Below are 17,229 nucleotides of genomic sequence, written 5' to 3'. Positions count from 1 at the left end.
GTTTCTGTTATGATACTCTATATTTAAACTCTGAATTTATGTAACTATTGTAATGAAAGGCCCATTTAACGCAGGAGTATAGGTTAGTGGTGTTTAGCTGTAAAATGCTACACTAAGTCCTTCGTACTGAGGTATGAAGAGACCAGTTAGCATTTCTTTTTGTACCTGGAAGTATACTGATGAACTCAGAATGTAAGAGCAATAGTTTGATGCTTAAGGGCTCCTCAGTTACTTTAGTACTGTTTTGCAGAGGAAAATTGAAAAAAAAAATTCTAATCTGTGAAATACAATTGTTGCAGCAGCTAATTTTATTGGTTTACATCTTTTCAATTTGGGAATGCAATTATTTTCACAAAGTATTCATCTTAATACTAAGTCAAAGGTACTGGAAGTTGATTGAGAATCTGGTATCAATAATCTTTGACTTGTTCACTGTAGAGGTTGAGTTGCAGTCACCAGTTCCACAGTTCATGTTCCAGAGGAGTTGTTCCAAACTATGGTTGGGGAACTTCAGATGATAACAGTGATGGCAGATTGTCAAGTGCCCCAATCTCTGAAACAAATTATATTCAGTAAGGATCAAGTTAAGAACATGAAAAAATATTATTAGTGGAGCAAAAATGAATACAATTTCAATTAAATTTCTTTTTCAGTTTCCATTGTGTAGAATTGTAATACTGTACTTGAACTTAATTCTGTATAAATATTTTAGATGAAAGCCAGACCAATCTTTTAAAAGCCACAGAGTCATACAGCATGGAAACAGACCTTCAGTCCAAGCCGACCGTAATCCCAAACTAAACTAGTTCCACCTGCACTTGGTCACTATCCCTCCAAACATTTCTTATTCATGTACTTGTCCAAATGTCTTTTGAATGTTGTAACTGTGTCCACATCCTCCACTTCCTCTGGAAGTTCGTTCACATACGAACCACTGTAAGAAAAAGTTGCCCCTATTTTAAAATCTCTCCTCTCACCATAAAAATATGCCTCTTTCACTCAAAATTCTCCACCCTTGGGAAAAGACTCCTGCAATTCACCTTATCTCTACTCCCCGCACCCCACCCCATGATTTTATACACCTTTATAAGTTCACCTCTCAATTTCCTACACTCCAGTGAAAAATGTCCCAGCATGTCCAGCCTCTACCTATAACTCAAACCTTAATTCATGGCAACGTATTGGTAAATCTTTTCTGACCTTGTCCAGTGTAATAATATCCTTGCCATAGTTGGGCGACCAGACTGGATATGACACTTCAGAAGAAACATCAGCTATGTCCTGTACAACCTTAACATGACATCCCAAATCTGATACGCAAAAGGTCTGAGGCAAGCATGCTAAATGACTTAACCACCATGTCTATAAATGATCACCTTGTGGTGATGAGATTAGCCTCAAAATCCAAGAGTGTGAAGATTTTTAACTGAGACAGTGTTCCAAGTCTAAGAAAAAAAATTGTAGCGTCCCTAATTTAGTTCATGTCATTCCATGTTATAAACAATAACTCATCCCATATTGTAATCCCAGAGAAAAAAAACAGTTTGTATATATTCAAGGTGTTAATTCATCTTTATCCTTTCACTAATTTTGGGTCGCCACTCACCAACACCATTTCTAATTAGATTTTGCTCAATCAATTCAGGCCTGAAATCACGCCACAACTTGTATCTAGTGTTGGATTTATCTCACTTTCCTACATTTTATAATTTCTAACCATGAGCCTTCATTGTTTATGTTGGGCAGGATATATAACATCCAATTGTATTAACGCTAATAGATACTAGTCAACTGTCTGATCCATCACCATTTCTAAACAAAAGATAGCAAGTCCCTGGGTTGTGAACGGATTTTATTCTGGAGTCTGTCACAAGTCTTTGCACACAAGTTGGAACACAATGCAGGGCAATGCAAAGCAGCTGTCGGTAAGTATAGGAAATGTTTGAATGTTGGGTCTTTAAAAGTTACACACTTGTATTGAATTGCGTTTGTAAGTAGAAGCGTTTTGTTTCAAAAAAATGTCAAGGACCTCCTATGTAAAACATAGGTTATTGAGTCTTGGTCATCTTGCTTTAACTATTCATTGCTTTCAGGAAAATGTTAGAACAGGAATAGGGCATTCAACTGTACCATTCAACTGGCCATTCAGCCATGATCGTCACTGATCAAATACTTCAAAGCCTTTTACCCATCCCATCCCTATAACTCTGTATACCAATGTTAATTAGAAAAATCAATCAATCACTACCTTATATATACTCAGACTGAGCTTCCACAGCCCTTTGGTGGAGAATAACAAATGTTCACATTTCAGTAAAAACAAATTTCTCATTCTGGATTCAAGTGGCATTCACTTATTTTAAAATTGAGGCCCCTGGTTCTAGACCCCAACCAGAGGAAAGCATTATCTGCATTTAGCCAGTCTATCCCTTTAGACATTTTGTAGGTTTCAAAAAGATAACCTCTCATTCATCTAAATTCCTGGGAATACAGGCCAGTTTGCCCAATCTTCCTTCATAAAACAATCCAGCCATTGTGGGAACAAGTCTGGTGAAGCTTTATTGCACTCACTGCAGAGCAAAATTATCTTTCTGGAGATAAGGACACCAAAACTGGGCATAGGTGCAGTTGAATCAAGCTCCTTTACAATTGAAGGGAGACTTCACTATGTCCAAAACCTCTTGCAATACAGACAATATATATGAGGACATCTGGGGTCCAAGTTTTGATTCTGTGGTATCCCATTAGTCACAGCCAACGTGACAATTACCCATTTATTCCTACTGTTTTCAGTCTGTTAACTAATAATTAATCCATGAAAGTATGTTAATTCCAATCTCATGTCCTTTAATTTTTCTACCCAGCCCCTAACATAGAAAACATAGAAGATAGGAGCAGGAGGAAGCCATTCAGCCCTTCGAGCCTGCACCGCCATTCTTCACGATCATGGCTGATCGTACAACTCAATAGCCTAATTCTGCTTTCTCCCCATAACCTTAAACCCATTCCCACCATGTGCTAAATATAGTTGCCTCTTGAATACATTCAATATTTTGGCATTAACTACTTCCTGTGGTAATGAATGCCACAGGCTCACCACTCTTTGGGTGAAAAAATGTCTCATCTCTATACTGGAAGGATGCTTGTCTGACTGGAGGCCTGTGACTATTGGTGTGCCTCAAGGCTCAGTAATGGGCCTATTGCTGTTTGTTATCTGTATCGATGATTCGGATGAGAATGCACAAGGCATGATTAGTAAGTTTGCAGATGACACTCAAATAGGTGGTATCATGGACTGTCAGGAAGCTTAACAGAAGTTGCAGCAGGATCTTGATGATGATTTCAGCTTGTACAAGGGGGCATAGCTACAAATTGAGGGGTGATAGATTTAAGACAGATGTCAGAGGCAGGTTCTTTACTCAGAGAGTGGTAAGGGCGTGGAACGCCCTGCCTGCCAATGTAGTTAACTCAGCCACATTAGGGGCATTTAAACAATCCTTGGATAAGCATATGGATAATGATGGGATAGTGTAGGGAGAGAGGCTTAGATAAGTTCACAGGTTGGTGCAACATCGAGGGCCGAAGGGCCTGTTCTGCGCTGTATTGTTCTATGTTCTCTGTTCTATCTCCATCCTAAATCCTCTACCCGGATCCTCATACTGTGACCCCTGGTTTTGGACACACCCACCATTGGGTACATCCTTCCTCTATCTACCCTGTCCAGTCCTAGCAGAATTTTATACGTCTCTAACTCTCATTCATCTGAATTCTAGTGAAAATAATCCCAAACTAGTCAGTCAATCTCTACTCTTATGTCAGGCCTGCTATTCCTGGAATCAGCCTGATAAACCTTCGCTGTACTCCCTCGAGATCAAGAGCATCCTTCCGCAGAAAAGGAGACCAAAACTGTACACAATATTCCAGATGTGGCCTTACCAAGCCCTGTATAGCTGCAACAACACTTCCCTGCTCCTGTACTCGAAACCTCTTGCAATGAAGGTGAACATACCATTTGCCTTCTTTACCACCTGCTGCACCTGCATGTTTACCATCAGCAACTGGTGCACAAGGACGCCCACGTCTCGCTGCACACTCCTCTCTCCCAATTTATTGCCATTCAGATAGTAATCAGCCTTGTTGTTTTTGTTTCCGAAGTGAGTAACTTCACATTTATCTAAATTATACTGCATCTGCCATTGTTCTAAGTACACTGTGTCCATTGACTCTCCTGTATCAGTTGTTAGTAACATCTTAAAAAGACTTCAAGTTAATCAAACACAATTTGCTGTTTGCAAATCCATCCTGACTATGTCCAAACAGATTGTTCAAGCGTCTATTTATCACATCCTTTAAAATAGATTCTAGCATTTTTGCTATGGCTGGTGTAAGACTAATGCCCCGTCCATCCACCTCCTGCCACTCCTCCCACCCCTGCCCCCTCTCACAGAGTGGGATAACATTTTCTACCCTCCTGTCTGGAGAATTGTTCAAAAACTATAGAATCCAAGATTACCAACGGCTCCACTATCTCTAAAATCACCTCCATCAGCACTCTGGGATTTAGTCTGTCATGTCACAGGAACTTATCAGCCCAATTAAATTGCTCCAGTACATTCTTATTAATTCTAATTTCCTCCAACTCATTCTCCCCATACATTCATTTCTAGTTCTGAGAGATTTCTTGAATCTTCAGTGAAAATCTAAGTAAATGTTTAGCTTCTCTGCCATTTTTCTGTTCCCTGTTATAAATTCTCCTGACTCTGCCTATAATGGGTCCATATTAGCCAACTGTTTCCTTTTTAAACATTTGTAGAAACTTTGATCATCCATTTTTGGTTTTTTGCTAGATTGCATTCATATTCTCCTCCTATCCTTATCGGTTTGTTGGTATATTTTAAAAGTTTCCAAATTCTCAAATTCACTGCTATTTTTGTCAAGTTTAGGCCTTTTCTATTAATGTTCTACAATCCCAAATTTTGTTTGCCACAGGAAACTAATCATGAGTTTTTGGACCTTTGGGGGATGTATAGTTGCTAGAAGTCATAATAGTTCTTTAAAGACTATTCATTGCTTATTAGTCATGCATTTTAATGTATTTTTCAAATCCATCTCAGCCGACTTTTGCCTCACGCCTTCATAGCTTTTCTTATTCAAATTTAATACCATTGCTTTAGAGTGAAATACGTCACATCAAACATAATGTAAAATTTTACTATGGTCAGTCTAAAGGTTCTTTCAGAGAATTGTCAGTTAACCCTCTTTCATTACATAACCCTCGATGTAAAACAGCATGTTCTCTAGTTGAACTAACAAGGTGTAGAGCTGGATGAACACCGCAGGCCAAGCAGCATCAGAGATCAGGAAAGCTGATGTTTCAGGCCTAGACCCTTCTTCAGTTGTTATCTCTCTGCAGTTCCTACTATCTCTGAAACAATGTTTTCTAGTTGGCTACTCAACATACTGCTTTGAGAAACTGTTCCTAATAATCTTGTTTGTGGTTTTCTCAAACGTTCCATTCCTATGCTGATGAAAAGAGTGAGCACAAAATGGCTACGGACCAAGAGATAGGCCCTACTAAATACCACCGAGCCAACAGACTACTAGTGGAATGACTAAAGGAAATGACCAGGTCATCAATGACAAAAAGAGGATCATGAATACAACGTCGCTGACAGAAGACTACTCTTGGACTTTGATCTGGGCTCTTGAACTCTGGCTTGGATTCATAGACTCTGATTTGAATTGTTCATTAATAATGATCCTACAGTTATATTGTGGCGTATAGCCAAAGAGGTGATCTGTGGAGGTGACCTGTACCTGTCCAAACAAAATGACCTGTACCTGCTTAAATTAGAAAATTGCAACTAAGCAAAATAGGAGATAGCAAGGATCGCAGACGATGCAATTCAGAGTTGATAAAGGGTGGAGCTGAAGGGGCACAGCAGGTCAGACAGCATCAGAACAGCAGGAAAGTTGACGGTTCAGGTCAGGAGATCTGATAAAGGGTCCCAACCCAAAACGTCAACTTTCCTGCTTCTCTGATATTGTCTGACGTGCTGTGCTCCTCCAGCTCCACATTTTATCAACTAGTCAAAATAATGTTCACAGTGAAACATAGTGGTAACTTTGAACAAATACTAGAAGGTCAGTAAAAGAATGCTGTACATTCCCATCTGAGACAGTTCTGATAAGAGGGTGCCTAAGGATAGATAGGTAACTAATCTCAGCCTCATTAATAAAAGAATGATTGTCCCAGTAAAATGAAGAACACCAGGTATGAGTCTCAGCCCATGAACCAGCCAGATTAATTCCCTAAGTAGCTGCAAAGGGAACAGCGAAAGTTGTTTTGTAGTAAATTGTTTCTATGAAGTTACTCACAATATTAAGAAATAGGTTCTTGTCAAAGCTTCTTCAGATAATCATAGAAGTAGTTTTCAACACAAAGGATAGATACACATAACCAAAGTATAATACAAGGATTAGAAAAAAATACTTAAACCTAGATGTGAAACTTAGTCTTAAGAAAGATCTTCTCTTACATCCTGAGCAAAATAGATTGTTCACAACCCATTAATTTAAAGTGTTAACAGTAGAAGTAGCTGAATATTTTTACCTTCTAACAGAAATCAACCATATAGCAATTAGTTAAAATTAACTGGCTTTTGTATTTTTATATACATAATTAGGATAATGGGAAATAAGGAATGGCTGAAGTTGATAAAAGAAGGCATATGTAATACAATGAATAATAGAATTCAAGCTGTCCTTAGAGGTAAGGAGTATAGCCACTAACTTTGGAATGTGAATGAATAGGATGCATAGAAAGATTCCAAGGGCCAGAGATTACAATGTCTAGTAAACACCACGAGATCATGGGAACCTGGCGCTGTTCATAGGAATAAACATCATTAATTAGGTGTCCCACGAGACTGAATATATCGATTAAGGGGGAGGAACAGTGACTACGCTGAATTTGTTATTGTAACAGAAAATGTACAAAAGTGCTGTATTTCACTGTTAAAATCAGAGCGTGCCATTGATCTCTTTCTGATCTAAGCCAAAGATTAACAGAATAATTGAGTTCTCATTGTTAAGGACATATTCGTGGAAGATCTTTTGGCCCTCTCCTTGCACCAACCAGTTTCTGCTTGAATAAAAGTCTTTCACTTGCCTGAATCGTGCTTGCCTCCAGATTCTTTGTCCCCAATTGGGGGATATGCTCCTACACAAAAAATCCAGAAGTTCTGTAATTTGTGCACAGTTACTTTGTCCAGGCTATATGCACACTAAAGTCACCTTTGATAATTATGTTGCCCATGCTATATGTTTCACTCATCCCATAATAAACATTAAAGTGCCAAAACACCATTACTTCTTTTGCCTATAAATAATTTCAACTAATGTCTTCTGCCTCTTGTTGTTTCTTAGCTGTACCCAAACAAATTCCATATAGGGGACCTTAGAGCCTTCGGGACTCAAAGGTTTAACAATTTTAGAGCATGATCATCTCCTTCCAGGCCTTTTTCTCACCCCACATCCAGGTCCTATGATGATTGGGTTGCTTTCAGCAAAGTCAACCCATTTTCACCTATTTAGTTTTCTTTCCTTGCTATCAATAATTCCTTAGTCTGCCTAGACTCTCCAGAGAATTTGTGTATTTCAGGTCCCAAACATCAGGCGTTCTTTGCTCTTTCACCTGCAGAACATACCATACTAGTGTACTGATCCCATCTCTAATCACTGGCACAACTCCACTTTTTCATCCTTCTTGCTAAAATGTTGAATAGCTTTCAACATTCATTTCTCAAGCTAGTCACCACGCTGCCATATAATCTGTAACCCTATTGCAATTAGATTATATCCATGTCTCTTTGTTTGCACCTTCAGATCTTCATTTTGAGAGAGAGTGATGCATGCATTCCTCTTAAAATGTGTATTCCATGTGGCTTCATTTATCCTGTCTTTTAGTCCCTGATATTTTCTGACTTCTTGTTACCAATTTTATTTCCTTTCAGTTCAAACCAAAAAAAAAATCAGCTGGTTTCTTGTTTTACTCAAATCATATCCAAACCTCTTGGTCAATCTACTTAATCTGTCACAACACTATTTTGGAAATCTTGCATCCAATTCTCAAACACATCCACCCAAATTACATGCCAATTTTGTGTTATTTTCATTTCAAAGTCTTCTAGGTCACAATGTCAGTCTCATCCAAACCTCCAATGTGAACCAAATCATGTTCTTTTAGCTTCAGCAAACCTTGCCAAGTCATAATTCACCTTTGAATGAAAAATTATTGGATTATCATGGGTTCGATCAGGACGTCAAAATCAATCCAATATATATTGCAATATCACGCATCAATTCAAAATTCTCTTATATATATTGTATATAAAGTGGGCAAATGGATGGAAAGCAATTCTCTTGCTGAACTCACTCATATGGCAGCATGCACCTAACAAAATTCCTAAGCGGACCAACTGTTTTAAACCAAGTCCTGACTATTGGCTGTCACATGAAAAAAAAGAGTTGACAGAGTTTGAAGTGGGATATTTGGTGTAATTTCAGCTGCAGGTATGATCAACATTAACACATTTATTGACAGATTTTAAAAAACTGAAGTTTGGTAATTTCTACAATTATCAAACCAAAGGCAATGTGATTGCTTAAGTCCATTTAGATTTAACATTTTGATATATGTAAAGGCATGACACATACTGTTCAATATATAAAGAAGGCTGGTAGGACTAGAACACAATAACAGAAAATGAAATTTGAAATAAAAAACTATTTTTTTCTCAAAATGGTCAGGCTACTCTACCAGACAAAGTGGTCAAAGTTTAGTTCAAACACAATAGGGGGATTATAAAAATGCCTTATAGTATACTTAGTCATCATGTATTCAAATCTTGCTAATTTTATGTCCAGGTTAGATGGGGGCTGTTGTGGCACATTCGTAGCTCATTGTCCCGCCTGCTCCAGATATGTATCATAACAAATCTGAACAGGTTGATTAAAACTATGTCCAACTTGGTAAATTTACTATCTTATGGTTCTTATTTCACTTACTTCTAGTTGAAAGCTTAGCGTCCAAATAAGTTTTTGATTTTAATTATGTGTAGCAAATCATTGACATAAAATTTTACATTCAACTTATCTTAATCAAGTTGTGCCTAATCGGAAACCCACCCCACCTATTTGTATCCATAATAAACTAGGTTAACCTTATTTTCTTGTCACCAATCCCAGTTGTTTATTTTAGATCCTATGCTATGTTTCTATTCAAATGCCCCTTACTTGCCTTTAACCAATTCAGTGATAACTTTGCAAATTTTTTAACTAATGCAAATCACATTTATTTTATCCACCATTACCTTCGTTATTTTACATATGCAATATTTAACAAAAATGTTTAATACTACTGCTACCTAAAACATTCATTAATTCATGTAGCTCAAATATGCCAATCTTGACTATCTTCTGTGGGATCCAAATGCTTTATGATCTTCCACTTATTTATCTTCATTTCTTGTCACACTTATATGAATGGATGATGATCAATGAGTATAAACTTGGAAATTACAAGAGTCCAAAAGAGTCAGTGAACAGTTGACAGGACATAAATAGGAATGTAAGAGGAGGCGACCATACAGCCCACCTTTAAATTATGACAGGTCAGTACATTACTTCACTTGTTTTGGTTCCAAACCCTCTTCTTACTCTTTGGATAGAAAGTGATTTCAGTATCAATTAGTCCTACCTTTTAGATGCCAGTATACAAGAAATTCAATGGCTATGCGAGCAGCACTTTCATCAGCAAGGTTTTGTAGCAAGTTACCTGAAAAACATGCAAATCAAGGTTTATCATATTTAATCTACAAAAAATACTTTTGGTAAAAAAAGGTGAATTGAAGATTGCTAACATTCTATCATAAAACATTTCTAAGTTAGATTGAAGAATCAGAGTGTAAAAAGCCCAATAATATTTCAAAAAGGACAATTGACATGCAATCAATTTGTTCCAATCATTCCTATGATTTGTAATTATCAGAAAGTCAGATGCTTTTGCCCATTCTAACTCATCCTACATGCTATGCTTTTCATTGCAATGAAATGTATTATTTTGATGGAGACATCATCTAACTATTTATTTGCTCCTTCTGATTCAGAAGCACATTCAGTTTGTGAAACTAACTTGTGGCATTTGTTTTGGTCTGTAATGTAGGGACGAACAAATTGATTACTTTCTCTTACCATGTTTAAGTTCATCTTCAAGATGCAGTTCACGTTTGCCAGCAAGTCCATTCTTGTCACTTAAGGATCGGTGATTATCCACAGCATCTGTGATTAGGACAATGATCAAATTCAACATTAAGAACTTTTATTATTACTGCGATACCAAAACTGTTCAACAGAATTGTGGAAATGTAATGTTTACGGCAAATGATTTTTCTGGATAATTTAGTGCTTAACTTTGGTTTCACATTGCTTGATGAAACTTAACAGTTCAATATCCACCCATTTCTGATAAGGTCCCACACAACAGATTAGTATGTAAAATTAAAGCACATGGGATTGAGGGCCGTGTACGGACATGAATAGAAAACGGGTTGGCAGACAGAAAAACGAGTGATAAACAAGTCTTTTTTCAAATGATAGGCAGTGAAATACTGCAGGAATCAGTGTTTGGACACCAGCTATTCATTCCACATGTTAAGATTTAGATGAAGAAATTAAATGGAACATTTCCATATTTTCACACAACAAAGCTAGGTAGGAGTGTGAACTGTAAGGAAGGTAGAGATGTTTCAGTATGGTTTGGACAAGTGAAGTGAGTGGGCAAGTACATGACATATGCAGCATAATGTGAATAAATGTTGAAGTTATTCACTTTGGAAGCAAAATAAAAGGCAGATTATTAACTGAAATGGTGATAGATTCGGAAAGGGGCACAGTGCAATGAGACCCATGTGACCTTGTATACTTGTCTCTGAAAACACGTATGCAGATGCTTCAGGTGGTGAAGGCAAGTGGCATGTTGCCCTTCATAGCAAGAAGATATGAGTATACATGTTTCTTAAAGCATTTCAAAGCCTCATCTAAAATGATTGAATGTAGTCAATACACTTTGATACATTTCTGATCTTGGCCTCAATAAACAATGTACAATTTCCAGCAGTGGTCTGGATACCAACTATGACATGAATAATAACTATTTTGTCCAGTCCTTAAATCAATCTTGGATTTATTCTATGAACATAGATAATTGTACATATTTTGTGATGAAAGATATCTTCACATCCTGTGTTAACTTCACAACAACACACCAACTTGTTGAGAGCTACTAGGTCAAAACATATGATCACTATAATTGATCAAAAAGAATATGTTTGGACACTGCAATGACATTTTGTTATTTATTTATTAATCTCTTCCACCCACCACAGAACTAGCGTTTTGCTCTTTTCTCCCCCCCTTCACCTTAATACTCGCTGAAGTCCATTACTTCTAATTTTTTTTCCAGCTTTGACCCAAATATTTAACTTTGTTTCACATCCTGCATGATCATCAACATCTTCTGTTCATTTAGGATGCTCAGCATTTGCAAAGTTTTGTGTCTTTATAATGGAGGAAAGTGGTTTATTACCCCTGGTTTTTCAGCGACAATTCGAGCAGTATAACCACTACTCTACTCTTATTCATAATCAAAAAGAAATCTAGCTGCCTCAATAAATCTGTTGGTAGATGCACTGCCAAAATGATGGCACAGGGGTGAGGGGTGACCTTACGGAGGTTTATAAAATCATGACCGGCTTAGATAAGATGAATAAGCAGGGCCTTTTCCCCAGTGTAGGAAAGTTCAAAACTAGAGGGCAAAGGTTTAAGGTGAAAAGGCAAAAAAATTTGAAGGGAGCTGAGGGGCAAGTTTTTCGTGCAGAGGGTGATGCATGTATGGAATGATCTGCCAGACAAAGTGGTGGAGGCTGGTACAAAAAGGATGGGCATGTGAATAGGAAGGGTTTAGAGGGAAATGGACCAAATGCCGATAAATGGGACTAATTCATAGAACATAGAACATAGAACAATATAGCACAGAACAGGCCCTTCGGCCCTTGATTTTGCACTGACCTATGAACTAATCTAAGCCCCTCGCCCTACACTATTCCATCATTATCCATATGCTTATCCAAGGACTGTTTAAATGCTCCTAATGTGGCTAAGTTAACTAAGTACAGCAGTACATTTAAAAAAAATTCATGAGATGAGGGAGTTGCCCCTGAAAGGATGTTGATAAACCTGACAGGTGTCTTCCAACGATCGACAACGGATGCACTATCATTACACTCTTAATTCTGAATTTTTACTGAATTCAAATTCCACCATCGGCCGTGGTGAGAATCGAACTGGATCCCCAGGACATTACCTCGATCTGTGGATTAACAGTCCAGTAACAACACCATTAGGGGATTGCCTACCTTTGCGTAGGTAAAGCATTTGAGGAGAGATGCATTCAGGCAAGGTTTACTAGATACATTCCTGGGATGAATGTCTGATGAGCAAAGTTGAGTAGAGTGAGCCCATATACAAAGTAGTTTAGAAGACAAATCTTACTGAAATGCAAGATATCCTAAGGGGCACCTGGCAAGAGTAGCCATTGAAAGGATGAGACACCATATCCAATGACTTCTGAAAAGGTCATCAATGGCTTGGGATAGAGCTCACATCTCTGATTTAACATGTTGCAGTTCAGACCAGTTGAGGCCAAACATGAATTGGGTAAAATATGTCCAGGGTAGCACAACGACACATACAATTTAATGCAGGTCACTGAATATTTGTTAAAACTCCTAACACCATAGACTTTGTGAACTCAACATTTAACATGTATAACTCTAATTTTTTTGTCGATTGCTGATCTGTAGGGTGCTGGACTATGGCATGCACAAATTATGATCGGGCCTATTGTCTGAGCGAACTGTACCACAAGTACTTAGTCTTGTTTAGATCACTGATATCTATAAACAATTCGGAGAGCTGCTAGAAGGCTGACAGTAAGTGTAATGATTTTTGTGTTATTGGAAGACTGGAGAATTTTGGGCTATATGGCAAGGAGTAGTGCAAAGATCATCTCAGAAAGTGACCTCAGCTATGACAGTAATGAATATGAACTGGAAAGACAACAGTGCCAGACTCATAAATACACACTAATTCAAGTTATTTTTGAGCCCAGAGAGGGAAGAAAGAATATGAATAGGTTACAGCAAGGACAGAAAGAATCCCCAGTCTCCGTCAACACATAGAACACAGTGCCCAGTGAAAAAGCAATTTGGGGAAACAAACATTCATTGAGAACACAAAAGATATATGCAAACTTTGTCATTGCTAAAGTTTACAGTACTTGGAAGTGCATGATAAAACAGAGGTCAGTCAGCATGGCTTCGCCAAGGGGAAGTCAAGCCTAACAAATCTGTTAGAATTCTTTGAGGTGGCAATGAACAATGTTGACAAAGGAAAACCCGTTAATACGACCTATCTTGACTTGCATTATTCAGTTTAGGAAGTATGCTCAGAATGGACATGTTGGGCTGAAAGGTCTGTTTCTACAGTGCAGAACTTTATAGTTACATCTACATTTCATGCAGAGTGAGTTGATTTCAGCTGAAAAAAAGTATATGAACAATCATCTTGATCACGTAGAGAGAATAACGTTTGGCACAAAAAAACTGATTATTAATTACTGCTACTTGCAGGGAGGTGCATAAATCTAGGGGAGATACTAGGGCAGGACACTTGTACAGCTGACTAATCACAAAATAATTCGTAGGATCTCAGTTTTCAAAAAAAAAGGATAATGAATGAGATATTTCAGATTTTTCTCCTCTAGATTGGATTCCACCAATTAACTGTTATGCTACACATTACATTAAGATATAGCCACACATTACACCAAGATATAGCCAGAGAACAGATTTGTAAAATTCCAAATTAGAAATATGGACATTACTTGGAAGGTTGGCATTTATAGCCAAGTTGTAGCTGACTTGGAAGAGATGTAGTTGGAGGAGATGATAATGGACCATTTGCTTAGACTAACACCATTTAGGATAAAACATATTCCCACAGTGCTGTTAAGTTCAACATGCCACCAACTGAAATACTGTTCAGATATTTGACAGGGAACATCACAGCTTAGGAATTGAGATAGAGGATTGACATTATCTTAAACATATTACAAATTTACAATATTATTTAGCACTTGCTGAAAGAGTACTCACGTGGTCCTAGGAGATATCCTGCGCTGTTTAATGTCCACCCCCGTTTATCTTTTGCCTGCTGCAGAAATATTTCATGAACAACTTTTAGGTACCAGAATAACAAAACATCCACGTATATTTTAAAACACAAAGCTACTACTTCCAGAAGGGAAGGTTAAATTGCACTAGTTCCCTTTTGAAATGGTGAATAAAAATTAGGGTACAATACTGAAAAATAGCTACAGTTTTTAAAAGCGATGTCATCCTCCACAAATTGATGACTCCATAGTTTTCTGGTCCTCATTTACAATGAATAAAAGAAGGAAAACTGAGCCGTACAAAATACCCTATTTAATAACTTGAGGGTTGAGAATTCCAAAAACAAAACAATTTTGACTGAAAGACAAGAATGGTTGATGAGACATTTAGCAAGATGCAGTGCAAATTTCAGACTGAATCATTCGTAAAGAGATGGGTTTGACTGAATGGACAAAAAGCAGTAGATGCGCAGTGAATAGAATAATGTTTGCAAAAATAAAAGAAAAAACACATTCAAAACAAAAAAAAGGTACTGCAGGGTAGATAGCACTTAAAAAAAATCCCATCAGTGGTCCTGATGGGTAAACTGAATCAACAGAATAAGACCTGATCCGCAATTTTAAACATACATACTGCCGTTAGTTAAGATAGCCTGGTGATATACTGATTTGCGCCGTACAAATTCTGATTTGATTGTGCCGTTCTGAGGTGGCAAAGACACCTGTCCGTAGCCAGCTGGGAGCAATAAAGTCTCAGATTTATTGTTAAACCCTAACTTGAATGAATAAACTGCCACAGCTTTCTTGGTATATAAAAGGCAACGAGAACATGATCTGGGACTAAAAGAAGCCACTTTATGCTCTTGTCAAGCCAGATGAGGTGCTTTTCCAGACCTGGCAGAATATTTAGGTCACCTCTGCCTTGGAGTTGGAGTTGATTTCTTCCCTCACAAGACTGTCTCCCAAAAACTCTCGTTTATGATTCATCTTACTTGAGAGCCTTTTCTTTACGGAAACCAATATTGTCTTATTTCCTACTCCACTCGTGCACATTTTCCCAGTGTCACCTTTTGTCCATTTTGGGCAAGCAGCTACTAAAGTCTGTGGAGTTAAAACGTTGAGAGACTAGCTTTTGGTGGACACCTCGCCCCGGTACAAATCCTTTGAGTAGTTAAACTTCACCTTTCGGGAGAATCAAACCTACACGGTAGGGTTTTTCTGAACAGTTTTCACCAAGCCATCTGAAGTCTCTCTCACTCCCGTTCCGCCTTCATCGTTCCCCAATATTCCCCAAATGCTCTCAAATGCACATGTTTCGGGTGACCTTTATTGCATGGTATAGCCAAAGACCCAACGTCCAGAATTATCATACAATTTCAAAATCAGAAATAAATAGGCAGCATCAATAGTATGCCATTTCCATTTTGAATAGTAACGTTTCAACTGTTATTTAATAGATGGCAGTCTGCAGCAGAGATCCCTTAATCCTACTCTTTCTCATTTTGAGTATTTACTTTTCCCTTCTCAGTTGTTAAAATAATATCTGCCATGCGTTTAAAACACTATTTTCGTCTCGGATTAACAGTATTAACATTGTCGTCCGTATGATTATACTCTGACATTTTTAAAAACCAATCCTGTATTTATGTAGAAAAGGAGAAAGTCGCGAAATGGGCAGCGTTAGGTCCAAATTTACGCAGAGAAATTTGGCACACGATACATGGAGTATCTGAACTAAGAAATTAGGCACTTCAGAAAGAACTCACCGAAAGAACTAACCCGAAAGAATGGGAGACGGCGACACACAAGACTAGAGAGAGACAGAGGAGACTGGCAAATCGTGGCATCTGAAAAGGGAGGGGAAGAAGAAAATAATAGAATTCCTGAAGAACTATCCCAGAGAAAAATAGAACATCATTTTAAGACAACAAAGTAAATAGATACTTATTGGCATGACTATTGCGATCTTACCCTGTTTTTCCTCTGAGTGTTTTCTTCTAAATTCGACGATATGATCTGCTACATCAAATGGTTGAAGCCCCGACAGTTGCTGAATTAACAACTTTGCTTCTTGACGAGAGCAATATCTATCATCACAGAAGTTATTGTCGAGAGTGCAGCGGGCTGTGTGTTTATATGCGAAGCCGATCGGCTCACCAATCTGCCTCCAGCGTCACGAGCTCTATTTTCTCTGTATGTCACTCCCATTAGATCCAAAATTACACCAATTAAATGAAATATACTTTTAGGTAATTTGGCTGCAGAAAGACACGAAGCAGATAATTACATTTGACGAGTGCACTGTCCCAACGGCTGGCTGCCCAACGGGTAAATTGCCTGGTATATACTAGCTATGAATTGTCACATCTGACTTCGAATCAAACACTTCGTCTCCGCGAGTATTGAAATTATTTTCTTTCCTCTCCAGACCCTTATTTTTTGCCGTGTATGACACGCATACTTTCTAAAAAATACAAAAACACTGACACTCCTTTGTCAGAATTAGGTTGTAGTTTTTTAAATTCTTCCCCGTGACTAGTGAACCGATATTGCAGATCAAAATATCTGCAATTTCAATGCTTTTTAATCCTGGATATAATTGGATATAAAAACACGTCGCTCTATGTCATTACTTATTTCCACAATTGTAAATACAAGCGGTTGTCTTAAGCTGGTCACAGTTTCTGTTGTAAATCAAGGTTTACAGGCTTCAGAGACATCTTTTCATTCGTTTGGGGGAATGGGCTTTTTAAAAAATTAAATAATGGAAGTGTACAACCCAGGTTCACAGCTTACAGTTAATTAGGTCGACAAAGCAGTAATATTTAGATGACACTAAATTTAGTACTCAAAACCTTTGTAAATTTTAGATGAAAGGAACTACCGATGAATATATGAAATTTCACTGGTAAGGTACTGGAAAAACAATACAATGG

At 37.8% G+C, this 17,229-nt stretch overlaps 1 protein-coding gene across 2 annotated transcripts; it reads right to left on the bottom strand.

Annotated features, from left to right (window-relative positions):
- Positions 1 to 298: 298 nt before the first annotated feature.
- LOC125459430 (galanin peptides) lies at positions 299 to 16,427 on the bottom strand. 2 transcript variants are annotated; one of them, XM_048545885.2, is made up of 6 exons: positions 16,265 to 16,427; positions 16,060 to 16,140; positions 14,277 to 14,331; positions 10,255 to 10,341; positions 9,761 to 9,838; positions 299 to 553 (listed from the first exon to the last, which is right to left on the bottom strand). In XM_048545885.2, exons 2-6 carry the CDS (start codon positions 16,138 to 16,140, stop codon positions 495 to 497), a joined length of 360 nt encoding a protein of 119 aa, XP_048401842.1. In that variant the 5' UTR covers positions 16,265 to 16,427; the 3' UTR covers positions 299 to 494. The 2 variants fall into 2 exon arrangements, with proteins under 2 accessions (XP_048401842.1, XP_048401841.1); XM_048545884.2 differs by having other exon boundaries at positions 14,277 to 14,334; positions 16,265 to 16,424.
- Between the last annotated feature and the right edge of the window lie 802 nt (positions 16,428 to 17,229).

The sequence above is a fragment of the Stegostoma tigrinum genome, chromosome 17 (assembly GCF_030684315.1).
Source record: "Stegostoma tigrinum isolate sSteTig4 chromosome 17, sSteTig4.hap1, whole genome shotgun sequence".
Taxonomy (NCBI): Eukaryota; Metazoa; Chordata; class Chondrichthyes; order Orectolobiformes; family Stegostomatidae; genus Stegostoma; species Stegostoma tigrinum.
This window is presented reverse-complemented; position numbering and strand designations above follow the sequence as displayed.